This window comes from Chlorocebus sabaeus, chromosome 4 (genome assembly GCF_047675955.1).
Source record: "Chlorocebus sabaeus isolate Y175 chromosome 4, mChlSab1.0.hap1, whole genome shotgun sequence".
Lineage (NCBI taxonomy): Eukaryota > Metazoa > Chordata > Mammalia > Primates > Cercopithecidae > Chlorocebus > Chlorocebus sabaeus.
Genome location: NC_132907.1, coordinates 55,601,009 through 55,614,061, shown reverse-complemented (window position 1 = coordinate 55,614,061; position 13,053 = coordinate 55,601,009). Strand labels below are relative to the sequence as shown.

Here is a 13,053-nt window from a genome sequence, read left to right as displayed (position 1 = left end):
TTACGTCTATGATAAGATTGTACAAACTTTTTTCCCTTATAGTATAGCACCATTTATATCACATTTACATTGTATCAGGTGTTATAAGTAACCCAGAGATTATTTAAAGAGGACAGGAGTATGTACATAGGTATGTGCGAATACTATGTCATTCTATATCAGGTACTTGAACATCCTAAAAGTTTTGTACGTGTGGGAAGTCCTGGAACCAATCCCTGATGGGTAGAAAGGGAAGATTGTACTGGTGCCAAATGAGCGGTACATGTGAGTACTTTACACATTGAGTCTTCTGGAGGAAGAAATCACCATGGGAACGTCATTAAAAGAGTTTTAGAAGAAGAAAGATTTGATTTAGGTTTTGAGGGGTGGGTAAATTAGGATTGGGCTAATGCAGGAGAAATGTGTGGGTAAGAGCTGAGAGACGGAAATGGCATGTGATGAGGGTAATGGTCTTCAGATATTCTGTTCGTCTCCCCTATAAAGGAATTTTGATAAATTATGCTTTCCTGTACATTTTTAGTGTGATATCTAATATTTTTCATCTTAAGATTAAGTAGATGCAAAGAATATAATTCCTAATAACGTTGTTATTATTTGTATTTTAACATATAATTATTTTACCACTTTAAAAATAAAATCAATAAATATAAATGCTGTAGTGATGCTGGGTTGTACAGCACTGATATTTTTCTAACAGTTGGACATTTTTTAGTTATTTTTATTCCTTTTTATTTATGCTTTTTAAGTAGGCTTTACTTTTTAGAGCAGCTTTAGGTTCACAGGAAAAGTGAACAGAAGGCACACAGACTTCCTATATACTCTATGCCCCTTTTTATTCTTGAATTCATATTTCTATGCCGTTTCCCCCACAGAATTTTAACCTAATGTAATATAGTTTATCTTTGAAAGTTTTCATTAATTACCTTGTCATACTTTTCTGTACCAAAAAGATACTAATTGAAATTTTAAAATATTAAATACTCTTTGACCATAGGGTCTAAGTATTAAAAATTCTTTATTAATAGTAGCATACATAAGTATCTTAAATTTTTAAAAATCACTACTAAACATAAATAAAATTTTGTTGGAAAGCTATCTTAATGAAATGAATGAGTCTTCTTTTTAAATTAATATGTTGGTTCCTGTATCCATAAATGAATATTACTTCATTCATTCATGGTGCTAGGAAGAGATGGTGTTCAGTATCAGTTTGATTCCTACTTTTCACTTTTATAGTTGTAAGTGCCGAGAAGCTTTACTCACATAAATAAGTAGATAAGAATAAAATAAATGTTCTTATAACAATGTCACACAAATTTTAATCCCTTTTTCTGAGTTATATACCAAAAAGAGATCCCATAGTTAGTGGTCTTTCATCAAAAAAATTTTTTTTTGCTCCATTATCTAAAAATTGATTAGGTAATCTTTCAATGTTGATAAAAAGAATTTGAGATCACAAAACTTCAAGGTGTCAGAGTCCAGTTGAGTACTAACATTTGGAGTTGTTTCTTGTTTTCTTTTTTCCCTCTCTGTAGTAAATGTGAGATGGGTGAGGAGTATACTCTGCTCTTAGAAAGTAAGAAGTAAGTGATTGTTTAAAAAAGCAAGAAAGGAGAGTGGGCTTGACAACTTGGATGCAGCTGAATTGTCATGCTTATTAATTTTGTGAAAAACATGTACATATGGAAGTTGAGGATTTACTATTAGCTTAGCTAAATAATTAACAGTTGAGGAAACTATTACCTTAAGATTTACTTGTCTCCTCTTGGCAAGTTTTTGTGTACCCCGTGGTATGTATATCCTAGTTTGAAGGTTATTGTTTTATAGATCATCAAATTGGACAGTTGGCTGGATCCATCTGGAAAGTTACAATAAAGTTGATCCACAGTCTAAAGCACAACTAAGGAAGAAATGTTTCAAAAGCTTTGGACTTGGTTCCACTACTACAGGGACAGCCAGTCTAGTCTAGAATAAGCCAGTTTTTTTTTTTGCCAAGAAACATGAACATTTCTCATGGATGGAAAGTCATCATCCGGGAAATAAAAAAAAACATATGTTCTTTGGCAGTGCTTAGAGATGCCTGTTTTCACACCTGCATCTAGAACCACAGGCAGTTCCAATTTACCAGGTGAACTGAAGAGAAAGCTCCCTTTACAGAAGTGGTGTTATGCTTAGATCACAAAAAATAATTCCTTGCATATTGTACATCACTTACAGTTGGCTGGATTTATGCCTTTTCAATGAATGCAAGATGGGCTGAGGAATTTCCCTAAACACTTCTGGAGAATCTCAGATGCCTTCAAATAAGAGGCTGAAACATTTGTGATACAACTCAGTTCTCCTGGCATAAGAATATAAGTGTGAGAGGCCTTCCAATGAAAACAGTATAAATTAATTACCATGAGTGTTTGTGACTTTCACATGTAGAAGAATCTAACTGTATGTGACTATTGATAGGACTTGTTGAGGTTATCCAGATTGAATTCGGTAGATGTAGTTTATAAGCATGTTGCTATAATTAGGGAATTTACTCCTATTACCTCTATTTCGCAAAGAATCTGCAGCTCCATATAAGAATACGGGAGGTTTATAGTAAGTAAACACGCAACATTAATGGTATGAAAGACTATTACAAATATAACAATAAATGTTGTTTTGAAACCTCCTCCTAAATACTAATTACTGATTTATACCACTCTCCTATATTCCTTAATTCAAATATTTGTGTGATAAGTAGCTACTTAAGGAGTTTCATTTTTTAAAGTTAGTTTTGCTTTGAAGTTAAGGTGTTGAAGTTAAGACTTACGGATTTTGTAGTGATGTGAGGGAACTGCTGTGGGTATTGGTTAGTGTTTTAAGGAGGAGAGGGTAAGGTGGTATAATAGAAAAATACAGTTTTATGAGCCTCAGAGAAACTTGTTTCAGCTCTACTAGAAACTAATCATTCAAACGGCCTTATTTATTTCACTCATTTCTTATCTGTAAAATGAATATAATACCTCCTCTAACAATCTCCCAGGATTATTAGGAAAATCCATGGAGATACAGTGTGGAAAAATATTTTGAAAAGTTTAAAGTATTATGCAAATGAAAGTTGTCATAGAACAATAGGGTTTATGAAGACTAAATTTAACATAGGTTGTTACTCATGGTAATGAGAAATTTAATAAAAAATGTTGATGGACTGATTCTATCAGGACCTACTTCATTTTCCATTTCTACCAGCCTTGTTCTTACCTTTCCCCATGGCTGGGGCCCCACCTTCTTACACAGCCTTGATGACTCCTCTGTGGGATGGTCACCAACACCAACCCTGACTGTGTTAAAGCGTGAGATATTTAAGAATTCCTAGCTAACCCTGCTTCATTATGAAACTCCCTGGCAAATGCTATGCAACAAATTTTTATTTTCCCTGAACAAAGGAAACCAATAGATTATGAATGATTGTTTTTCAGCTAAATGGGCTAATATTTCTATATTCTTTTCCTATAAGACAAACTGTAAATTTGCATTGAATGAGAATGAATAACGTATGTTAAGCTGTTTTATTGAGATTAAAGAGAAAATTGTTTCTTGAATCCCAATTAAAGCAAAATAAAGTAGTAATGGGCTTTCACCATGGACTCACAATCTTTCCCTGAGGAGATAAATAAAAAGAATCTGGACTCATTTGAGCACACCATCATCTAGTTATAAGGTTTGGGAAAACTCCCATACCATTTACTGCCTAAAATTTACTAAGAGGGCCTGCTGAGCTTAGGGGCCTAAGCCCATCCATTTGATTCAAGATTTCCACCTTTAGGCTAAGGGCCAAAGGCACTGTAAGTAATTTTGAACGCTGCTTGAACAAGACTGTATAAAGTGTATGAAGGGCACACGAAATGCTTTATCTGGTACCCGACTCTTGGTATCCTGGGATATTTTTCTTACCTAGACTTAAGAAGTAGAAGTTTCATTTGACTTAGAAAGAGGAGACATCTCCTTCATTAGCTAAACTTGACAGAGGTCTTATCATAGGAACTGCCTAGTACCTTAGTGTAGGGTTTCTCAACCGCGGCACTGACGCTTAGGGTCAGGCTGTCCTGTGCTTAGCATCATCTCTGACCTCCACCCACAATATAACAATAGCACTCCCCGTTCTCGCACCCTCCAAGATGTCACAGCTACAGTGGTCTCCAGATATTGTCAAATGTCTGCTGGGGAAAAAATTACCACTGATTGAGAACCACTGCATTACCCTTCTACCAGTCTTGCTCTGACCATCACCCCTATCTTTTTTCATCTTCCCATCTCCATACCCAGGACTGGAGTCCTGTCCCTGAAAAGAAATTCAGTCTTACCTGATGCCAATTGACAATATTTTAGAAAGCACTTAATAGATATTCATTAATTAATAATTAGCCTATTTATCCACCTACCAAGTATTTACTGAGCACCTACTATGACTCAGGCACTGGAATTATGAGGAGACACATTACATTATAGGTGAGGAAATAAAGTCATATACCATGTCTTTCAATATACTACTGGGTAGAATAATGACCGTGTCTTTGTTGAGGACAATTTTCCAACAAATCCACTTTTACCAAAAACAGCAACAAATCCACCTTTATCAAAAACAGCTCAGATGAGTAGATTGCAAAAATTTTCTCCCATTCTGTAGGTTGCCTGTTCACTCTGATGGTACTAAACACTGCATGTTCTCACACATAGGTGGGAACTGAACAATGAGATCACTTGGACTCGGGAAGGGGAACATCACACACCGGGGCCTATCACGAGGAGGGGGGAGGGGGGAGGGATTGCATTGGGAGTTATACCTGATGTAAACGATGAGTTGATGGGTGCTGACGAGTTGATGGGTGCAGCACACCAACATGGCACAAGTATACATATGTAACAAACCTGCACGTTATGCACATGTACCCTACAACTTAAAGTATAAAAATAACCTGCTCAGAATGACTAAGAGAGGCCGTGTAGTAGATATTCCTAGGATGCCCTCTGACTATATATGGAACAGAACAGAACAGAACTGAATTTCTCTATTCTGTATAGTCTGAGTTCTAAACTCCAAGACATCCCATCTGAGATCACAGCCACCTGTCTGGAAGCCCTAGGTTTTGTATGGAAAATGAGTGAAATGTCAGTTCTCTATAATGAGAACCAGAACCTCAACATAATCATCCTCTGGCATCAAAACTGCTTCCTCTGATCACATTCCTCCTGGGTCAGCTCCAGAATGCTGGAAACTCCCAAGATCCAGGAGAAGTTCCAATGGAAGACAGCCTTCCTAGCAATGCAAATATTTGAATTGAATTGCTCGATCTCCTATTGGAAATTCATTCCAAATGTTAACATGTCATGTCAGTGTTGCTGTGTTCTCCCAGAGGTTCCTAAATGAGAGATTTCATCTCTTGCTCGACTGAGAGACAATCATCTAAAATCTTGACAATCTAGTCCAGTCTACAGACCCCTACGGAGGCCAGGAAATTTGTCCAAATTATCCTGAGATGCTTATTTAGCACTTCCTTTAAGCTCAAAGGTAGTTCAAAAATAATACAGACCCATCAGCTGTGTCACCTGCATCCCTCACACAAATGCTTCTACCAGCCTGTCACAGTGAGAGAGATGGAGATCATTTTCACTCATCTTCATCTGAAAAAGTACAAATAAAACACAGACCCGTAGCCTGCTGTTCGTGCCAGCTCAGACTCTTCTACCACTCTGTCTCTGCAGGGGGGACGGGGATCACTTTCACAATCATCCTCATCTGAAAAGTCTCCACAGTCATTGTCACCATTACACAGAAGTCGCCTCTTTATGCATCTGCCTGCAATCAAAATCAGGAAAGACTCAATGTGTCAAATGCCAAATTTTTTCTTTCTTTCTGAAGTTATCATATGCACTTTAACCCTGGAGGTGAGGTATCAGAAAAACACATTTGAGTTCTTCGTACAGAATATAGAGATGGTTGTTTTGGGGGCCTTTCGCGCTTGGAAATCCAGGTGTCTAGAAGCATATGCTTTTTTTTTTTTTTTTTCCTTTTCATTCAGGAAGGCACACAGAAACCCACAATGAGCAACTGGAGCACAAAGATTACCTGTACTGCATTTAAAGTCATTTCCGCAGTCATCCTCAGCATCCTCACAGGGCTCTGTGGGCACACACTGTCGTCTGTCTCCCACAGCATCGGTGCAACTTTTCCCATTAAATTGTCCGAAGACCTCAATGCTTCTTGAACGAAACTGCACAATATCAGTTAGAATAATTAGAATTTCTAATGCCAAAAAAAGTGTACGGTCTAAAGGTGCATCCATACAACTATATCCCTCCAGTGAGTCAATGGTTTTAAGATAGAAGCAGTGGAAGAAGTCACTGATGTCATTTAGGGTAACACTCTGCATTCTAGGTTTGGCAGCCTCTTATACAGATGAGTCCTCTGGACACTCATTTAGTATTCTGTACAACATAAAGATTTCCTGGAAGAGTCAGCAACATACATTTAAATGTTTATCCCTCTTTCTGGGTTTGGTACTCAGTTGTGGGGCTCCCTGCCTCATAGTCGTTTTTCTGGAGAGGCTAGCAATACAGTTTCCATTTGGGGAGGTCAATGGGGAAGGGAGATGAACACTTACCATTTGTCTGAGGCAAGGATCGCATTGTGACCATTCACTCCAGGGGCTCATTCTGCAGTCTATGTGCGATGCGGGGCCACGGCTTTCTGTTGGCTGTGGGTCATAACTAAGATAATAGAACATGCCAGTTTATAATGACCATTGTGTATGTTTGTTTCCTAGAAGTGTTCACAAACACAGTTCATTTTGTACTTTATCCCCTCTCAAATTACACCATTTATCTTTTTACTGTATCTTTCATTTCACCCTTAGTTGCATGCTGTTTTGTATTTTCAACTCATCTTTTTGTTTAATTTTTGTCTGTATTGTAAGTTAACTTTTAACTTCCTAGCAATGCAAATATTTAAAACAACAAAATAACGACAAAGACGAAAATTAGCCAAGCATCTTTCCAGGTATTTTACATAGATTAATCTTATATTTTCAACTAGATTATGAACTTAATGAAGCTAGAAATCTGATTTTATTTTTTTGTGTGTGTCTTCCTTGCCATCCACCATACCCCACTCCTCACCAAGAGTCTGGTGAGGCTAAGTTACCTCATTCTCTTGCAAATTTAAGTCAGCCAGCCCAGGCCCAGCCATTCCTGTAGCAGGCACTTCATAAATCAGGCGTCCCCTCTCTGGTATTCTGTATGCCCTAAACTGGATGCTTTGCCACTTCACACTTCACTTCAGGAATTATTCCTGATCTTTCTGAGTTTTAACATATATTTTGGCACTTATGCCTCCCTTTCCACACCCAGGCCCACTGCTCAGAAGTGCTTTTCTGGCTTTGAACTTTCCTTTCTCTGTTGGTTCACCATTTGAGTCTCTTCTGGTTGAAATATTACCCGGGATAATTATAATAAAAGAAAACACAACAGAACCAGAAACCACCAAACAAGAATCCTACAAATTCCCTACCTCTACTTGCCTGACCTGACACTGATCCTTCCTATAGCTAAGCCTCTTAAACCACAGAAAAGGCTAGGCGAGGCCAATCTCTCCTCAAATGCTCTAGATCCCAGCTCCCGTTAGAGACTCAGATCCATTGAATATCTTGTTCCTTTTAAACTCTCCCTCTCTACTGTCTCCTTTCCATTTGTAGTATAAACTGTTCAAGTTTGTGACATTAAACATAAAAAGCCAATGAATGAACAAATCATGCACCCTCCTTGATTTCACATTTTTTTCCAGCCACTCCCATCTCCCTCCTGCCCTTCACAATAACACTTCTTAGAATAATTGCTGGAAACACATTTATGTTTTTCTGTCATCCGAAGAACAAGTCTTATCTCCTCCTTCAAACTCTACATGTCCTTTTAGTTACTTCTAAATTCTATTTTCTTTTTAGCCATATTTCTCGAGAAAGTAGTTAGCACCCTCATCTCTTGTTTCTTACATCCCAAATACTTCTCAACCATCCTGCCCTGTGAACACTGCTCTTGCACAAGTCCGTGATGACTGCCATGTGCCTCACTGTTCCTTTCAGTTCTTATCTTACTGATTGCTTCATGACATTCAATGTATTGACCACTGTTGCTCTTCAGGACACTCTCTTCTCTTGGATTATAGGCTCTTTTTTCATTTCTTTTTTTCTTCTCTGCCTAGTACTCCTACACTTCTATGCAGGCCCCCTTCTTCTGATAGTCCTTGAAATACTTATTTTCCCTCAAGGTCCTGTCCTTGGATGTCTCTCTCTCTCTCTTTTATTTTTCTCTATATTTTCCCCAGAACTTTGGTTTTCATGTTTATGCTAACGACACTATATTAGTCTATTCTCACATGGCTATAAAGAACTACCTGAGACAAGGTAACTTACAAAGAAAAGAGGTTGAATTGACTCACAGTCCCACAGGCTATACAGGAGGCATGACTGGGAAGGTCTCAGAAACTTACAATAATGGCAGAAGAGTGAAGGGTAAGCAAGCACGGCTTCACATAACATCAGGAGAGAGAGAGCAAAGGGGGAAATACTACACAGTTTTTAACAACCAGGTCTCATGAGACCTCCATTGTGAGAACAGCAAAAGGGAAGTCCAGCCCCATGATTCAATCACTTTCCACCAGGCTCCTCCTTGAACATGTGGGAATCACAATTCAACATGAGAGATGGGGGCACAGTGCCAAACTGTATCATTGCACCCTGGTCCCACCAAAATCTCATGTTCTTCTCACATTTCAAAACACAATGATGCCTTCCCAACAGTCCCCTAAAGTCTTAACTTATTCCAGCATTAACTCAAAAGTCCAAGTTGAAAGTTTCATCTGAGACAAGGCAAGTCCCTTCTGCCTATGAGCCTGTAAAATCAAAAACAAATTAGTTACTTCCAAGGTACAATGGGGGTACAGGCATAGGGTAAATGGTCCCTTTCCAAAAAAGGGAAATCAGCCAACAGATAGGGGCTATAGGCACCATGCAAGTCCAAAACCCAGTTGGACAGTCATTAAATCTTAAAGCTCCAAAATGATCTCTTTTGACTCCATTTCTCATGTTCAGGGAATGTGGATGCAAGGAGCAGCTCTGCTTTTGTGCCGCTGCAGAGTAACACCTGCAGCTGCTTTCATGGGCTGACATCGAGTGCCTGCAACTTTTCCAGGTACACAGGACAAGTTGCTGGTGGATCTACCAATCTGGGGTCTGGAGGATGGTGGCCCTCTTCTCACAGTTCTACTAGGCATTGCCCCAGTGGGGACTCTGTGCAGGGGCTCAAATCTGACACTTTTCCTTCACATTGCCCAAGTAGAGGTTCTCCACAAGGGCCCTGTCCCTAGAGCAAATCTCTGCCTGGACATCCAGGTGTTTCTATACATCCTCTGAAATCTAGGTGGAGGTTCCCAAACCTGAACTCTTCCCTTCTGTGTACTTGCAGGTTCAACACCATGTGGAAGCCACCAAGGCTTGGGTTTGTACCCTTTGAAGCAATGGCCTTAGCTGTACCTTGGCCCCTTTTAGGCACAGCTAGAGTTGGAGCAGCTGTGATGCAGGGTGCCATGTCCCAAGGCTGCACAGAGCAGTGGGGCCCTGGGCCTACTCCATGAAATCATTTTCACCTCCTAGATATCCAAGCCTGTGATAGAAGGGGCTACCACAAAGGTCTCTGAAATGCCCTGAAGGCATTTTCCCCTTTGTCTTGGCTATTAACATTTGGCTCCTCTTTAGTTTTGCAAATATCTGCCGTTGACTGGAATTTCTCCCCAGAAAATGAGTTTCTCTTTTCCACCTCATGGTCAGGCTATAAATTTCCCAAACTTTTACACTCTCCTTCCTATTTAAATATAAGTTCTCTTTGCTTATGCAAATGAGCATAGGATTTTAGAAGCAGCCAGGCCATATCCTGAACACTTTGCTGCTTAGAAATTTCTTCTACCAGATACCCTAAATCATCTCTCTCAAGTTCAAAGTTCCACAGATCCCTAGAGCAGGGGCACAATGCCACCAATCTCTTTGATAAAACATAGCAAGAGGACCTTTGCTCTAGTTCCCAATAAGTTCCTCATCTCCGTCTGAGACCACCTCAGCCTGGATTTCATTGTAAATATCACTATCAGCATTTTGGCCAAATTCATTCAACAAATCTCTAGGAAGTTCCAAATTTTCTCTCATCTTCCCTTCCTGTCTTCTTCCAAGCCCTCCAAACTCTTCCAACCTCTGCCTGTTACCCAGTTCCAAAGTCACTTCCACATTTTCAAGTATCTTTAAAGCAATGTCCTACTCTTGTTACCAATTTTCTGTATTAGTCTGTTCTCACATGGCTATAAAGAAGTACCTGAGACTGGGTAACTTCTAAAGAAGAAAAGTTGAATTGACACAGAGTTCCACAGGCTGTATAGGAGGCATGGTCGGGGAGGCCTCAAGAAACACAATCATGGGGGAAGGGTGAAGCGGAAGCAAGCACATCTTCACATAGCACAAGAGATAGAGAGTGAAGGGAGAAGTACTACATACTTCTAAACAACCAGATCTCATGAGAACTCCATCACAAGAACAGTAAGGGGGAAGTCCTCTCCCATAATTAAATCACTTTTCACTATACCACAGGTATACTATACACATGGGAATTACAATTTGACATGAGATTTGGGTAGGGACACAGAGTCAAACCATATCAGACACCCAGAGATAAGTCAGCAGCCCAGACATCTTTCCTGAATTTTACACTTTTGAATACAGCTTCCAACTGGACCATGCACTCGAAGGTCTTCATGGCTTATTGAACTCAATGCATTCCCAAATAAGTGCATTAATTTTTCTCCCCTCTCAAATATGCTTCTCCCTTGTATTTATTGTCTTGGTAAATGGCACTTCCATTTACACAGTCATTCTAATTAGAGACCTCGTGCTACTTGTCTCATCCTGCACTTCAGTCCTCATCTATGCCATCAACAAAAATTTGTTGTTTACAGTCTTGTAAATGACTCTCAAATCGATCCATTCTCTTCATCTCTTTCAGATGTTTCTTCTTGTCTACACCAACCTTATATATCTCCTAGATGACTACAAAAATTACTCTCTAATTCAGTTTCCACAAGGCATCCAGAGGGGTCTTTTAAAAATGCAAATTTGATCTTACCATTCAGTTACCAGAAACCTTCAGTAGTTTCCCACCACTCTTGTGATGAAGTCTAAGTTTTTTTAAACATAATGCAATAGGCAGAAAAACAACTCTCAAAGATATCCCTGTTCCAATTCCTGGTACCTGTGACTATGTTGCCTTATGCGGCAAAGGGGGCTTTGCAAATGTGATTATGGGGAGATCATCCTGTATTATTTGGTTGGGCCCACTCTGATTACATGGGCTCGTTAAAGGAGAAGAGTGGGTGAGAGAGATGTGAAGACAGAAAAGGCAGGAGAAATTCAAAGCATGAAAAGGGATTCCACCTGCTGTTGCTGGCTCTGAAGATGGAAGAAGAGGGCAATGAGCCAAGAAGCACAGGCAGCTGTAGAATCTGGGAATAGCAAGGACATGATTTTTCTTTAGAGCCTCCAGAAAGGAATCCAGCCCTGCTGGCACCTTGATTTTAGCCCAGTGAAACTTAATTCAATTTTCTGACTTCTAGAACTGTTAGATAATAAATTTGCGTTTTAAGCCACTACTTTTGTGGTAATTTGTTACAGCTGTGATAGGAAACAAAAGCACATTCCCTAGAGAGCTCTACATGGTCTATCCCCTTCCTAATTCTCCAACTTTACTTTTCTCCACTTAAGCTCCAGCTACACTGAACATTAAAATTTCAAGACAAGCCACTTTTTCTCATGTCTTCAGGCTTTTAACCATGCTATTCGTTATTCACTACATTGATCTCATCTTGGACATACATTTTTTTTTTCTGAGAATCTGCCTTAACCTCCTGGTGTAATTTAGTTTTCTATGTACGTATTCTTATAGCATCTTGTTCTCATATTTCACTGAATTAATTATTGACTCATCATTTATCTATTCATTCATCAAATATGTATTAATTTCCTATTATTGGCTAAGTATGGGAGTTACAGTGGTGTTCAAAACAAAACAAAACCAAAAACATGATCCCCAAAGTAGAAGTTTACATTTTAGCTAAAAATACCAGTGAGCTTGGGGACTTTCCTGTTTTGTTCAGCTTGAATATCAAATACCTGGAACTTAAAAGGTACTCAGGAAAGGCTTTTTAAAAGGAATAATTGAATAATTGAAAGAGGGGGAAGGAAGTCCTTAGTCATGGGGTTTTGGCCAAATCTAGGCCTGTATCTCTCTAGGGTGTGAGCTCCTGGGAAATCATCCACATGGTTTTTGAGCAAGGATTGCAAGCAGGCTTCCTGGCTGGAGGTGGCATTTTTGTAAGCCTGGCCCTTGCCTACACCTTCCAGAATATCAGGAGGTGTGATGAGCTTCTATCTTCTAAAATTGTAGGCTAAAAATATATTACATAGGATGCCAAAACTTCTAGAAGAAACTGCTTTCTTGGAAGTCTGAGTACTAGTGCATATCTGAAACCACATGGTTAAGAAATTCTCTGCTAGAATGTTTCCATAAAACTACAGCCTTATCTGAAACTGACAGGCCTCGTCAAGAAGCAATACATTAAGGTGTAGGACATACCCCTTAATGCCCTATAGCAGTGGGTCTCAATACCAAGTACATATCATAATCCTTAGATATTAAAAATAGGAATTGTAAAATTGTGATCCCCACTCTATACTGATTAAATCAAGCTCTCTGAGGATGGTATCTAGGTATCAATGTTTTTAAAAAGTTACCCAGGTGATTCTCATGTTCAAACAATGTTGAGAAACACTGCTTGGCAACATCTGGTGGAAATACATGATATCTGAAGGATGGACCTCAAGTAGGTATAGGGATACTCATTATGTCATTACTCAAGATTGAAACCACCATGGGCCTAAAATTGTCACTGAGCTGGTATCCTTTCTGAGTACCTACTATATTCCAGGT

The 13,053-nt window shown here is 39.2% G+C and overlaps 1 protein-coding gene across 1 annotated transcript in view; it reads right to left on the bottom strand.

Moving 5' to 3' along the window:
- C9 (complement C9) overlaps positions 1 to 13,053 on the bottom strand; it is an 88,271-nt gene that overhangs the window by 62,766 nt on the left and 12,452 nt on the right. The window contains exons 2-4 of the mRNA XM_007961457.3: positions 6,639 to 6,744; positions 6,104 to 6,248; positions 5,686 to 5,833 (exon numbers count right to left, since the gene is read on the bottom strand). Coding sequence (XP_007959648.2) covers positions 5,686 to 5,833; positions 6,104 to 6,248; positions 6,639 to 6,744 — 399 coding nt within the window. The remainder of the gene's footprint in view (positions 1 to 5,685; positions 5,834 to 6,103; positions 6,249 to 6,638; positions 6,745 to 13,053) is intronic.